The sequence below is a fragment of the Panthera pardus genome, unplaced genomic scaffold (assembly GCF_024362965.1).
Source record: "Panthera pardus isolate Hobbes unplaced genomic scaffold, ASM2436296v1 HiC_scaffold_22, whole genome shotgun sequence".
Lineage (NCBI taxonomy): Eukaryota > Metazoa > Chordata > Mammalia > Carnivora > Felidae > Panthera > Panthera pardus.
Window position 1 is genome coordinate 52,084,702 of NW_026526788.1, and position 15,587 is coordinate 52,100,288.

General features: G+C 41.0%; 1 protein-coding gene across 4 annotated transcripts in view; it reads right to left on the reverse strand.

Moving 5' to 3' along the window:
- Positions 1 to 4,297: 4,297 nt before the first annotated feature.
- IDE (insulin degrading enzyme) overlaps positions 4,298 to 15,587 on the reverse strand; it is a 114,147-nt gene continuing 102,857 nt past the window's right edge. For all 4 annotated transcript variants that reach the window (XM_019445090.2, XM_019445089.2, XM_053909730.1 and 1 more), the window contains exons 20-25: positions 13,734 to 13,901; positions 11,835 to 12,107; positions 10,727 to 10,788; positions 8,055 to 8,127; positions 7,281 to 7,348; positions 4,298 to 6,613 (exon numbers count right to left, since the gene is read on the reverse strand). In XM_019445090.2, coding sequence (XP_019300635.2) covers positions 6,518 to 6,613; positions 7,281 to 7,348; positions 8,055 to 8,127; positions 10,727 to 10,788; positions 11,835 to 12,107; positions 13,734 to 13,901 — 740 coding nt within the window. In that variant the 3' untranslated portion in view covers positions 4,298 to 6,517. The remainder of the gene's footprint in view (positions 6,614 to 7,280; positions 7,349 to 8,054; positions 8,128 to 10,726; positions 10,789 to 11,834; positions 12,108 to 13,733; positions 13,902 to 15,587) is intronic.

Genomic DNA, 15,587 nt, shown 5'->3' on the forward strand with positions numbered 1-15,587 from the left:
AAATACCACACTATCTTTTGATTACTATAGTTTTATGTAATATATGCTATCAGAGAGAAAAACTTTGTTCTTCTTTTCCAGAATTATTTTAGCTATTCAAGATTCTTTGCTATGTCCATGTAAACTTCAAAATCAATTCATAAATATCTGCCCAAAAAGCCTGCTGGGATTTTGGTAAGCACTGCTTAGAATCAATGGGGGAGAACAGATACCTTAAAAATACTGTCTTAGAGGGGTATCTGGGTGGCTCAGTCGGTTAAGTGTCTGACTTCAGCTAAGGTCATGGTCTTGTGGTCTGTTGAGTTTGAGCCCTGCGTTGGGCTCTGTGCTGACAGCTCGGAGCCTGGAGCCTGAGGATTTTGTTTTGTATTCTGTGTCTCCCTCTCTCTCTGCCCTCCCCTGCTCACACACTCTGTCTCAAAAATACACAAAACAAAACAAAGCAGTCTTACTGGGGGCACCTGGGTGACTCAGTTAAGTGTCCGACTCTTGGTTTCAGCTCAGGTCATGATCTTGGGTTAGTGAGTTTGAGCCCAGTATTAGGCTCCACAGGACAGTGTGGACCATGCTTGGGATTCTTTCTTTACCTTTCCCTCTGCTTCTCCCCGGCTGTGCTCTCTATATCAAAATGAGAGAGAGCCCATCCAGGGGCTCCTGGATGGCTCAGTCGATTAAGTGTTTGATTCTTGATTTTGGTTCATGGTATTGAGCCCCATGTTGGGCTCTGAGCTGACAGCATGGGGCCTACTTGGGATTCTCTCTTTCACTCTTTCAAAATAAACAAACTTAAAAATATATGTACTGTCTTCCAATCCTTGGATGTGACACATATATTCTTTAAGTCTTTTAAACATTTCTTGCAGTAATGTTTTGAAGTTTTCAGTGTACAGGTTTTCATATTTAAAAAAATTTACCCCTGGGCATCTGGGTGGTTCAGTTGGTTAAGTGTCCAACTTCGGCTCAGGTCACCAGTTTGCGAGTTCAAGCCCTGAATCAGGCTCTGTGCTGACAGCTCAGAGCCTGGAGCCTGCTTCCTATTCTGTGTCTCCCTTTTTCTCTCTCTGCCCCTCACCCACTCATGCTCTGTCTCTAAGAAGTAATAAACGTTAAACAATTAAAAAAAAAAACTTTCTTAAAAATAAATGAATAAATTTACTCCTAATGATTTTTTTGAAAAAAATTTTTTTACGTTTATTTGAGAGAGATTGAGCACACAAGAAGCTGGGGAGGGGCAGAGAGGAGAGAGAATCCCAAGCATGGTCCACTGTGCCACCAACGCAGAGCCCAATGTGGGGCTTGAACTCATAAACTATGAGATGATGAACTGTGCTGAGATCAAGAGTCAGACACTTAACCGACTGAACCACCCAGGTGCCCTGATACGCAATTGATTTAATGTTGATTTATCTCCTGCAACCTTTTAAATTAGTAGTAGTAGTAGCTTTTTTTTTTTTTTTTTGGCCCTTAGGAATTTTAAAAGCATACATCCTCATCTTGGTGCAGGTCTTGGGGTGGGGTGGGGGAGTGTTCAATATTATATCCTTAAATATGATGTTACCAGTAGGTATTCTATAAGTTTCCTTTATTACATTGAAAAAGTTCCCTTCTATTCATTTGCTGAGAGCTTTTATGATGAACCTTGCAAAATACTTTTACTGAACTTTTTAAATGTTTTTTCCTTCAATTTTGTTACTATGGTAAATAATACTAATTGATTTTCAAATATTATACTTACCTTGCATTCCTGAGAAAACCTCACTTTGTCATCAAATAAGGTTTGTATATTTGAAAATCAACTGTATAAAAATTCCTTTTTATACATTGCTGGATTCAAATTGTTAATATTTTGTTAATAGGGTTTCTTCCTGTTTCCTAAAATGTTACATAAGATGGTATAATTTTGTACTTAAATGTTTGATAGAATTCACTAATGAAGACATCTGAGCCTAGAATTTTGTGTGGGAAGAACAGTAATTCAATTTCTTAAACAGATACGGGGATAGTCAAACTTTCTATTTCTTTTCATGTCTGTTTTGGTAATTTGTGTCTTTCAAGAAATTTATCTATCTCATTTGTCAAGTTTACCAGCATACTGTATCTAAACAAATACAAAGGGGACAAAGGCCGGGGCTTCCTTTGGGTCAGGCCAAATTCCTTACTACACACGGACTTTGTTATATACTTGGCGACAAACCGAGGGGTAAGGAGTCGTGATGTCTGCAACCTACTTAAAAGAGGGAGGGAGCAATACATAGCAGGCATAAAACTGGTGAATATGGGGTAACGATACATGAGAATTTATTGTATTATTTTCACAACTTTTTCTATAGATAAAAAATTTTTGAAAAAGGTTAATATTCATATTCTATAACCCAGCAATTTAAAGAAATAACCAGGAAATCACACACATATTCAGCACAAGGATCATGGATCAAAGTTTGAAAACACCTTCAACATCCTACAAAGAGGATTTAATAAACTACAGTACAGGACACCAAACACTCAACAAAAAAACCAAGATCACATTTTTCCCTCAGGAGTATCTATGTGGAACAATTTCATTATAGACTATTGAAGGAAAAAGCTGTGACACTGAATATATGACCCCCTCCTCTACGCACAGAAAAAAGACTGCAAAAAATGATCTAAATGTGGTGGGGCCACAGGTGAACTTGACTACTACTCTTCACACCCCTTTTCTGAATTTCTTGAAGAATTCCAGATACTCTCATCACTCCAGGGACACCAGGAGAGCCTGAAATGATTTCAGGGTTTAGCAGGCCAGGGGGCATGGGTCTGGATCAACCCTGATAGGTAGACCCTGCAGGCAGTAGTTAATATTGGCCACAAGGTGGCCCAGCAGAGTGGAAACCATGGTGGACTGGACTGGGGCCTCAACTGTGAGGTCTGGTCTCAGTCTCTCCAAAACAGGCAAAGGTTGGGATAGTAAGAAGGTGCATGTGAAAATGGTGAAGTTTCATATAAATGCAAAAGCCAATGCCCTTAAAAAAAAAAAAAAAGCAAATGCCTTTGTACTCTGTCCCACAGTATGTTAATGGACTTGGTAGCTGTTATTATAGGAAATGGAACAATGAGGTCTAGAGTTTAAAGATCAGAGTGGAGATTTGAATCTGTGTTTCCTGAATGGTCCTGGGCCAACTGTTTGGCCTTTCTGAGTCTACTATACCCATCTCTGAAAACCTGGGATGACGAAGATAATTTTAATCACTGTCCTTCTGTGTCAAAAGATTATTGTGGAAGATGTCTGTCAGGATGGTCTGAAATCTGTAAAGTGCTTTATAAGGTTAATGTTCATTTAGGGCATGAGTGGTCCAAAATGCTGTAATATCTCTGAAGGGCTGGACGCGGGTGGGAACAGAAATAATTCAGGACTACCAACAGGCACTGCCACAAGAAACCTTGGGGTGTATGATGTTCAGGTTGACAAGGACAATTAAGTTCATTTGGTAGACAGCACAGAATAACAGGGGTCCAGGAGCAGACCGGTCTGCAGCCCTGCCAGGGAAGGATTAGGAGGGCAGGAACCACCCTTACAACGGGGATGAGAGTGAGAATCCTTGGTTTTCACCATAAATCTAAACATTCTGCGAAGCTATGTTAGAGTATATGGTGAGGAGCTCAGATGACTCCCCTGTGCACTGTGAGCGAGGGGAGAACTGCCCCATGCCATAAAAGCGGGTGCTGCTCTGGGCCTCTCATTAGGGCCACTGCGTCATCCCCAAGCACAATGCTGCCTGTGTGGGCTGCGCCAAGGTCCTAGGCTGCAAACTGAGGAAAGAGCACATTTCCTCTTGAAATGCCTATCTGGGCCAGCTGGCAACCACATTAGTAGAAAGATTATCTTAACAGGGTGTCAGGGGCCAGGGGATGGACAAGATAACTGGCTAGCCTGCTGCTGGAGATGTGGCAAGAAGACGAAACACTAGCTGTAGAGGAAATATTTTGTTTTTCTACCCTTTTTACTCTTTTCCCTGTAAAGCAAAGGACAAATCTTTCTGGGTTTGGGGTCAGTGACAATATGCACAGCAATGAACTCAGCCTCTTACACCAAGATTTCTTTGACAAAAGCGATCCACTCTTATGAGTGTGAAATTGACCCATTTATTTGACTAAATCAATGTCACCCAGATGCACTCAAAAGATTTTTTTTCAAAAAACCAATTCATTGCTTTCTGCCTTAGGAATAACGAAAGCAAGAAATGTTGTCAAATCAGGATGCTGAGAGGTAGGCTAGACACTAAAATTGTAAAAATAACACAAATGCAAACTCCAGAGGTTCAATTCAGGCAATTTATTGTAAACAGGATTACCCTAGCACTCCACCATACTGGCTGTGTCACATGCTCTCTCTTCCACATCAACTAGTTGAAAAGAAGACTTTTTTTTTTTTTTTAAAGTCACAAGTAACTAATAACTCAGTTTGTTTTCCACAAATCTCATTTGCTAAGCACTGAGAAAAATGCAGTATCCGGGATAGTCTGTTACTGCTCATGGATTGCAGCCTGGACCCATTTCATGAATCCATTAGTATGCCTGAGTGATCCAACAGTAGCTCTAGATCCAATTTGGACACCAGACAATGCTGGAACACACTGAACCCCAATCATAGGTTCCTGGAAGACTACATGAGATTCTGTTCAGATTTCTTCATGTGACTTTCTCATAAAAATGACAGTTACATTTCACCCATTTTTTAAAAAAGAGCTAAAAATTACTCAATAGTACATAATTTCCCACAGAGAAGGTAGGTGGCTTATTTACTCTTTCAGTGGTGGATTTAAACACTCAGGGCTTGTAGATCCCTCTTGTTTATTTTTGCAGTTTGATGAAAAGCTGCATAGTCTACAAATGCATAAAACCAGAAGGAAGCGATGACTCACGCACCTTCTGATGGACAAAGACAGGCTTCATCACAAGGAAGCTCCTGAAGGTAGGGATAAAAAGACAGTTACAGCACCACATTTATCTGACAGTAGAAATGGAGCCCTGCTTTTGAAAGCAGCCTCCACAGTTGTGATTATATCATTCTTGCCCCAAATGTAGATTATTTGGAAAATGGCAAAAGTGAAAACTTAAGATGTTGTAAGACATGACTCTACAGAAAAAAGTCCTGGCAAATCAACTCCTAGCGAGGTAAAATGTCATTTGAAAATGCCATTCTTTACTTTGCCTGAGTTAGTGAACAGGGCCACTTACTGGTACCAGTGCCTGTATGTGGAAGTATATTCACAATTTCTCTTGAAGCAACTTTTAACAACAGTAAATATTTCAAAACAGCTGTTAAATCTACAGTAACAATTTCATCTAAAATAGTATCTCATGAAAAAAATATTTTTTAAAAGTCCACTCCAGTCGTTATCTGTTTGTTATGTTTATATTTATATATTCAAAAAATAACTTAACACTTAAGGCAATATTAGACTGGTAGCAAAAAGGGATTTGAGAGTCTTCTGGAGATCACACTATTTAAGAATCAAGGCTTTATTTCTAATACCTTCAAAAAGGTGGCTTGGTACTTGTCTTTTAAATTCATAATGGGGCAAATATTTTGGTTCATATACTGATTGCAATATCATGGTAGTAAAAAGTTACAAGTGTTTAGAGTAGCTGATGTTGGAAAAGCATGTCACACACTCAGTGGGATCTGAAGTTGACCCTATGTATTAAATAAATACAACAAATGTTGTTGAGGGGAAAAGGTAGAACTGAGGGAACACTGCAAACCGACTATGAACAAGAATGTCAATATAATTCAATCAGAAAGAAACAAATCACAGTAATCCTGAGAAATTCCGTTTGGGACAAAACTGATGTAGGGTAAGTCTATTTCTAGCATTGTAAATAAGTAGGGCGTTCTAGGGTTTTCCAGCATTTTACTAGTTTGAATAAAAAACATGTTCAAATTTTATAAAAAGATTAAAACCATGCCTTATATAATCAGCAATTTCACTAATAAAAGAAAATCATTTTGCTTTTTTCATTATCTGCCAAATGTTAATGTTCTCCATTGATTTACATGAAACCACCAAGTAGAAAGCAAATTTGAGAATCAGTTTTTAAAAAGGTATTACCTTTCTAAAGGTTTTAAAGCCTTTTCTGTCAACCTAGGAGGCTTTTAGAAAAACAAAACCAAAAACTAACATATTTTCTTCTGACAAGTGACTATTTTACAGAATATGGAAGGAAGATTCTATAGGAATATCATTCATCATTTTAAGTACTGTTATATAAGGGAAATTTCTCTCAGTAATGAAAAGAAAAATTTTAAAATATTTAAGAGGCATGTATTTAAAAAATATTCTACATCTATAAGATTCTGTAATTTAATTACTTTGGATTTTTAATATTCTACATAATGACATTTGACAACATCTTTTTTTTCTGTTTGTCTGTCTGATAGTGAACCAGAAACTATGAAAGTGGCCGAGGTTCTTTCCCTGGCCCCAGGAAGACCCAGCGATGCATCCACTTGCACTCTCCCACCCTTGGGGAATCTTCAGAGTTTTGCAGCCATGAAGTTAATATGTGGTTTCACAAGGGGAAACAGTGGCAAACCACGCTTGAACTCGGTCATGTTCTGAATCACTTCAGGCTGCAAAGAAGAAAAAGGTTTCTCTCAGTGTTTATGGCCTAAAAAAGCAGACGGAATAAGACATCAACTTTTTTTTTTTTTACATACACACTCGTTTCTACCCCACATATTATGATCTGATCTTCCTGGATCCTCAGGGCCAGAGGGTCTATGCAAACCTATGGGGAGTGTCCCCAGTGGGACCCAGGACCAGAAAGAAGACCCCTGGCTCTTCTCTGGGCACACCAAGGGCTGGGACGCCAGAGCTGGCACATACCAAGACCTCAGCAGAACGGCAGAGGCTGACGTGCCCACTCAGCAAGGGCCTGGTCACACTGCCAGTAAATGCCAACCTCTCCAGAGGATTAAAGACATGCAGGCACTGGGGAAAGGGCAAGGTACAGGCGTGGCTGGAGAGGACTCGCTGCAGAGTAACATAACTGCTCAAACTAGAAGCAAAAGCAAACCAGGTCAGAGGCTGAGTCTTTCCGTAGATGACAAAGGCGTGACCCCCCCCCCCCCCCCGGAGCTGTCAGCTGGCGACCTCACATTTAGGGAGGAATATAAAGTAGAGGCTCAAACACGTGGTGACCTAATACTTCTAGTCTTACGTGTCCTGCTGAACAAGCTCCTTCTATGTGGGAAGTCCTCTAACCATGCAATCTAAAATGACATTTGCATGTCTTACTTGTGGCAAGGCTGGTGCTTGTGACAAATTTATATCATTTTGACATGGGAACTCTCCAACGACAGGACCTGTAAGAAAATGAAAGGTTTACTTCTTACCTAATAAATACTGGCATACAAGAGCAATTGAAAAACAACAACAACAACAACAAACTGAAACCGGACTCGGCTCATTAAGAAACTGTACCAGGCCCATGTCCTCCCAGGCTGCCTGCTCCCCAAGACCTTGACTGCTGCCTCTATGTCTTATCCAGACTCTCCCCAACGATGGCTCATCACGTTACCGTGGCTATGAAGCCTCGCCCACAGCAACTTTAGTGCCCACGTCTGCACTCACTGGTCTCTGAGGCTCTGACCACCAGGAAGGATCCAGTAAAACAACCCAGAAGGCCAGGTGAGATATGACTGTGGAGTAAACCTTGGCCATTCAGAGACAGAAGATGGAAAGACTGAGCGAATGAACTATTTGCTCTTCCTCCTCACATGCAGTGGTTCCACACAGCTTCTGTGAAGATGTCCTACCAGCAACTAGCTGTGTTTTCTTGTAAAGCCAGGGCCAGGATGGCACTGTGCCACCTAATGCTGACTGTTTCCTTCACTGCCTCATTTCCCTTTTCCCCATATTTTTGCTTTGATAGAGTAGACCCTGTCTCCAGTTGCTCCCCTTCTCTACCTATTTACTTTCTGGTGCTCTTTAAGGGATGTGTCTATGGCAAGGGACAGCCATCGTGTGCCCAAAAACATACTTTACAAAAAGTCCATATTCAATACTTACAGGAATCCATTTCCCTGGCAAGAACATGGACGGATACTTTATGTCTCCTTGGGGCATCTACTGCCAACATTTCCTAGGAAGAAAGAACAGCCAGGTCACCCTTCTGGCCCACTAAGGAACCTAAAATGAAGTACTCTTTTACCACTATGAAGAATCAGCTCTCACATAGCCGGAAACAGAAAAGATGTTTCCCCTCACTTAGAGTGTTTCATTTAAACTCTACGAAAATTAGGTTAGGTAGGCAAGAATTACTATTAACCCCATTTTGCAAATGATAAAATGGAGTCCAAGGATATTATGTGATGCATTCAAACTCCTACAGTTAAGAGGTAGCTGGGCTGGGATTAAAAACCTAGCCTAATACTCATCGGGCTGTGATGCAGGGCCACATCCAGTGATCGCTAATGACTACAGAGGCAAAGGCCTGAGCTCAGTCAAGGGACGAGCACAATGCCTGCTCCTCTAGAACCTTCTTAGATTCTTTTTTTTTTTATTAAAAAAATTTTTATTTTTTTTATGTTTGAGAGACAGAGCATACGTGCAAGCAGGAGAGGGGCAGAGAGATGGGAGTCAGAATCTGAAGCAGGCTCCAGGCTCTGAGCTGTGAATACAGAGCCCAGCGAGGGGCTCAAACTCATGAGCAGTGAGATCATGACCTGAGCCGCAGTCGGACGCCTAACAGACTGAGCCACCGAGGTGTCCCACACCTTCTTAGATTCTGCACCAGGGCAATTCCATGGATTCTCATCTAACAGAAGAGAAAGGAAGCTAACATTTATTGAGTCCTGTCTTGCGTCAGGCACTCTCCTGTGTTAGCTCACTTGACCCTCTATAAGCTAAGTGTTGTGAGGATGCTGTTTTAGAGATACGGAACTCTGAGACACAGGGAAGTATGATGACTTGCTCAAGTCACGTAGTTCACAGTGATGGCATCAGAAAGCAAGGCCTGCTTTTTCTCTCTCTGCTCCAGCAGGCTGCTCTGAAGGAGTTCCCTAGGTCATACCATGAATATCAGGAGTGGTGAGTTGGCAGATCCCATGGAAAAGTGTCTCTCGACCTTTTCCTTAATGCTAGACCATTATCTGTCTTTTCCAAAGGGAAAACACAAGGTGTGATGAAACTTCCCCTGGTCATACCCTCAGAGGGAGAGATCATTAGCAAAGCCAAATCAGGTCAATAATGGTTTATGGAGCAGTTATTACAAGCCTGTTCCTGTGCAGCCTCGATGGAAATCCTGATGAGGTTGGACAACAAACCTGACCATGGCTCCCTCCAGCTGGCAGGACAGCCCAGATTCTCCCACAGGCCTGCCCTGGCCCCTCCAGCCCCTTTCAGGAGCTCGGCACAGGTCCGCCTCCAGTAATATATAGCAGCTCATCTGAGATTGTCTGTCTTATTGAGTAAAAAGTTTGCTTCCAAAGGTCTATTCAGGATCCCTTTTCACCCAAGCCTTCATTGCCCTCTTATCAACCTTTATCAGAAGAGTATAACACCCTCTTCAGTTTCAGACTACTCTCAATTTCCTGAACAATTCTGGACAATCTCCATCTTTCTAAACACCAACCAACCAATAAGCAAACTGCATTTTTCTTGCAAGCTATATTCTAAGGAACACTGGAGTCCCAGGAAATACTTAACAGGTATTCTGTGGTGGAAAAACAAACAGGTCCATGATGAATCTCTTTAGGGAGTTTTGTTAATCAAAATTAAATGCTGGGCTAAAGAAATTTTTAGTATGGGGCTTCTTAGAACTTTTAGACGTTAACATGCTCTGTAATTCTCCAAAAACAGGAATAAAGAGTGTAGTCTTTCCCAGACTTACATAGTCATGAAACCCTTTTTTGTATGTGTCCCTACTAATATCTTGTAGAAAACTAGTGTACCATGGAATACAGCAAGGGAAATGATGTTCTAGACTTAGTTTAAGCTTGGTAACAAAACTCTCATTTTTAAGACAAAACCAACTCAGTCTTATAACTATTCTTACAAATTCAATAATCAGGTACTACTTGTAATTCAAATGAATAATAGACGTTGTGGAGGGAAAGAAAAAATCTTCACTGCTTCTGGAAACCCTAGAGTAAGTTATATCAGGACATCACTCTTTTTAAACACCCACAACTAAGAATGCCTTAAAATGAATCCCTCAGAAACCAAAAAGAGCTAATATGATCACCCTTTCTTGCAAGCAACTGAGAACAGATACCTAACCTCACAAAGCAAATAGTCTTAAGCAATAAATAAACACAACTAAAACTTATAATATCAATGAGGAAAACATTAAAGTATTCTGATTAAAACATGTAAAAACTGAGGCTGAGAACTACTAATGAAGAGACCACAGTAATGGAGACCATTTATTAAATTCTGCTAAGTGCTAATCACTTTATGCACCTCATTTCAATTAATACTCCTACTAATCTCTATTTTGTAAGTGAGGAAACTGAGACTTAGAAGCTTAAGCCCCCTGGCTGAGGTCACAGGGCTATCTCACCAGCGATGAGCCCTGGGTCTGCATTCAGAAGCCTCACATGTAAAAGAACCTTTGGAGAAGGTGACCTGACTAAGGCTGCAGCTCTAAGCAAGGCACTAAGTTCAAAGCAGTAACAAACCACACAGCATATATAATATTTGCTTATGAGTCAAAATCTAAACATACAAATTCGACTTACCTTGTAGAATTTGATGATATCTTCCTTGGTAAGTGTCTTTAAATATGCAACTTCTGTGTTATCTGAAAAAGCAATCAAACAATAATTTACTAATATTTCCATCTTAAGTAGCCCAGAATACTACATTAAATGACAATACGTTTCACTCCAATGTTCTTAGGTCTCTGTATTTTTAAGTGATCATCTGCTCCTGCAAGTAGTCAGGGAATAAATATCAAGTAAGGAGTAAGAAGATAGCCTGGCTCTCTACTTCTGAACTACTGGATCTTTAGGCTAGTTGTGTCAATTTTTCTGAGCCTCTGTTTCCTCCTCCGGAAATTGGGGATAATAACTACTTAATGGGTCTGTAGTGAGAACTAAGGAAAATGATGAATGACAGTAACATGATGCTGCACTTACGGCAAATGTTCAATAGATGGTCAGTACAATTACCATTAACAGTGACTCCAACTGCTAAAAAAAATTACAGGTAAGGAAACCGAGGCCCTCAAAAAGGTGTCTTGGCCAAAGATCTTCAGGCTATTGGTGTCAGAATGAGAACACAACCCAACCCGCCACCCCCCCCCCCCCACCTCCAGCTTAGCGCTCTGCATTGTTAATTTCTGCTCTAGAAGAAATGCCAAGGAAGTCAGTAAGCAGGAGACTTCAGGAAGCACAGCTGTCCCCAGTGTAAAAGCCCCGACACATTTTTGGTGATCCCTACAGGCATCTGTTTGAAGCCCTGTGCCTCCAGGGCAGCACTTATCTCTGCAAATTTTCCTTTTTCTTTTTTTGGTGTTATGGGAAATAGATAACTGCATGCCTGTGCTCAGAGCCTCAGGGGCATACTGACTGAACACAAAAAGTGAAATTAGATTTATTCTTACTGTATTATTATGAGATACAGGAAGATCCAGCTCCAATTTTGGAGAAGAAAAAAAGACAAAGTTTCTAATAAAAACTGCTCTTATGTTAAAGCGATGGTTCTTTAGAAGTATGACACTCCACACCACCAAATTAGTAACCGGAACATCACCTACAAAACAACCACCGTTTTGTAGAATAGCCTTGGTGACCTCAAATGTTACACTTATATGCCATAAATGTTGGGGCCCTAATTGTGCCTTACCTCTGTCGAAATTGTATTGCTGGGAGATGATTTCCCCCCAATATTTAGCACACTCTGCGGACAGTTTCTTTGGTTTGTCTAGTCGACGAATTGCTAATGCTTGAATGTGTTTTTGAAAAGCCTCTTCTGTCATGTCCTCTATGGACTTCTCCATGGTGATTAAGAAAGCTTCCACTCGGCTTTCTAGGTAGTGAGGAGGCTTTTCTGACTGGATGATGAATCGTAAGCCCTGTATGCCGTTGGCTCGACGAGGCCCACTGAAGACGATATAGCCTGAAACACAAACACCGGCCAGTCAGGACCCTGGCGTTTGAGACTCCGGTCACTTTTAATCCTTCAAAACTTATCCTGTCAGAGCAATAAAATCTACTTTTGAGCTTTATGTTATTCACCTCTGAAGAAACATAAACAATTAGGATATCATAAGTTCCTAAGGGTAGAGCAAAAGGGCTCTCTGAAGAATAGTTAGAAAGTTGGGAGAGAATTCTTTCTCTTGGGGGGGGGGGGGTGGGAAGGAAAAAATCTTATTCATTACTCAATCTCCCATCCCATAACTCCTCACTGTCTGCTGGTTAATCATCTTCTCTCTGTGTGAAAGTTATTCCCATCCCTAGTATATAATGAACTCATTTTCATCCTCTAACCATTGTTCCAGCTCTGTTTCCTTTCACATCCAAGTTCCTTATGTGAATTCATTCCTGGACCAACTGCATTCAGACTAAAAACCTCTGAAGACCAACAGAAGGTCACGTTTCCATTGTCATCTTGTGAGCTCACGCATTACCACCCTTTGACATCTTTCCTAAACTGAGCTCGTGGCTTGCCTCCTTCAGCTGCTCTGTCCTGAACCACATCCTCAGACCTGTGGAGCCTTGGGGTCCCACCCCACTTCTGAGGAAGTCACTATCTTCGGCATGACCTTTAGAATCTGAAGACTCTCAGTAATATTTGCCACACTGCACTGTAACTATTCCTTTATAGGTCTGCCCTCCTGATTAGACTGTGAGCTCCTTGAAGGGAAGGACCATCTGTAACTTATCCATTTCCATGTCCAGCATCTACCATGCTGGTTTCTTAAAAAATGAAAATACTTGGAACTCACCCAAATCCTTTTTCATTGGTTCCTCCCAGTCATTGCTGGGGTTTCTTTATTTTCTCATTGATTAAACCTGCCAGGATCTCGAGGACTTTTAACAGTGCCTAAAACTGTGCCAGAAACACTTTCTCAACAAACACTTACTGAGTACCTTCTATGGGACCAGGCTTGGGATACAAAGATGATTAAGAGATAATACCTGCCCTCTGGGAACCCAAAGTTTCCCAAATCTAAGTTTCTCTGGATGGCTTGCTTCCCATCTTGCCACCCCTAATAAATAGTCTGCCCTAAGCATCTTCCCTTACCCAAAATGTCTTCTTTATGACATGTACATTCTGTAAACACACTGTCTTCGCCTTAAGAACTGCTTTAATGTCCATGACATGTTAAGTGCTTATCTTTTAGGAGTGGATTCCCCACAAACAAGGTTTTCACAAGCCTCTGTCAATACAGCAAGCCTGGGGGCGCCTGGGTGGCTTAGTCGGTTGAACGGCCGACTTCGGCTCAGGTCATGATCTCAAGGTCCGTGAGTTCAAGCCCCGCGTCGGGCTCTGTGCTGACAGCTCAGAGCCTGGAGCCTGTTTCAGATTCTGTGTCTCCCTCTCTCTGACCCTCCCCCGTTCATGCTCTGTCTCTCTCTGTCTCAAAAATAAATAAACGTTAAAAAAAAAAAATTAAAAAAAAAAAAAAATACAGCAAGCCTGCACCACCATGCAAGAGGACTATCCACGTGGAGCATATTTTCTGAGGACAATGGTTGCTCAAGGTCTATGGTACTGGGCCAGTCCCCACCTCCCTCTCACCCAGCTGCTCCTTGGTGCGCAGGGTGTTGAAGCAAGGCTCAGAGATGATCTGACAGAAGAGCTCTAGAAACATATTCTCTGAGGTGCTCTGCATGTCTGTCTGATAGTATATCTCAATGCCACAGTTATTGTGAACTTCATTCCTCTGCTGATACACAAACCATCCTCCTAGGAAGTTTCAAAAAGAGAAAAAAACTTATTTAGGGTTTAACAAAGTCAGTGTTTTATCTGGCTTTTTAAAGCTGTCCAATTTAGTTAGTGTTTTTCAGCAATTCCAAACTGCAATTAAATTATTAAGAATGCGAAATTCTGTTAACTTACCTAAGGGAATCCTAATGCAGCAATCTAAACTTGGCAGGCCCTCAATAAACATTCACTGAATTTAAAGGGCAAAGAACTTACAAAAGACCCATTTTATAGCTAAGTATTAATGCTAAGATCCACAGTTAATACAATGTACAAGTTAGTGTATATACTACATCAGAACCAGCTAATACATATAAGAACCTTAATGGCACCACCACTTATGTTTCAATACCACACAAAACCGTTTTTTAAATTACTAGTTGTGTCTTTATTATCTTGCATTTTCATTTAGCATTTTATTCTGAACACCGTTTACCAACATCCACACTAAAGGTCATTTCACAAATTTACACACATGTGTTCAACACTTAGAGGTAACTTAGTCTAACACCTCACTTTAGAGATGAGGAAGCTAAGCACCTAAGAAGGGGGTGACTTGTCTAAGGACACCAAATTGGAATGGTGAAGACCCAAGACTAAAACTCAGATGTGCTGATCAAATATCTCATCAGAGTTATGACCAGATGATCATGCTTTATGATTTGATAACTTCACTTCATGAGGAATAAATGTGACCAAGCATATATTGTGTTTAGTATTTAGTGTAAGACTCACAAATAAGGGTTTCTCAGAATAATAATGATGTGTTTGTTCACCCTCATAGATGATAATTTAGACATCAACCGCAAAGGGAGGTAGACAAGTCTGGAGTCGTATTTCACCTACATTATTTTTCTGAGGAGATAAATCTGACCAACAGTCAAACTTTCTAATCATATACTGGCAGCACTACGTTATTTCTTATCAGAAGAGGAAGGGGAATACGGTCTATAAAGCTACTGCAACCGCCCCCTCCCAACTTCTGGCTTTTTCATGTCTATCCCCAACTGTCTCCTTCACAATGCCTAAACATTGTCTTTTTAAACTGTAAATATTGTCTCATGGAGAGTTAAGTGAAGGACTGTGTGAGACATTCACATCTGGCTTAGAATGATTTCCTAACACGTAACATTTGGAGAATGGGATGTGAACGGAGGTTTGTTTTCTTTTTTTAATTTTTACTTAATTTATTTTTTAAAATTCACATCCAAGTTAGTTAGCATATAGTGTAACAATGATTTCAGGAGTAGATTCCTTAATGCCCCTTGCCCATTTAGCCCGTCCCCCTTCCCACAACCCCTCCAGTAACCCTCTGTTTGTTTTCCATATTTAAAGAGTCTCTTGTTGAACACAGTTATTTTTGAGCACGGGACAATTTGTGAGGGCACTTGGAAGGCAAAAGAGGTAAGGCCCTAAGAGAGGAGAGAGGAAGCAGGAAGTGTAATAAAAAGAGGTGTGAAAGGCGCCTGGGTGGCGCATCAGTCAAGCATCCTACTCCTGATTTCGGCTCAGGTCATGACCTCACAGTTGGTGAGTTCAAGCCCTGCAGAGGGCTCTGTACTGACAGTGCAGAGCCTGCCTGAGATTCTCATTCATTCATTCATTCATATTCTCTCCCTCTCTCTCTCTCTCTCTCTCTCTCTCTCCCTCCCTCCCTCCCTCCTTCTG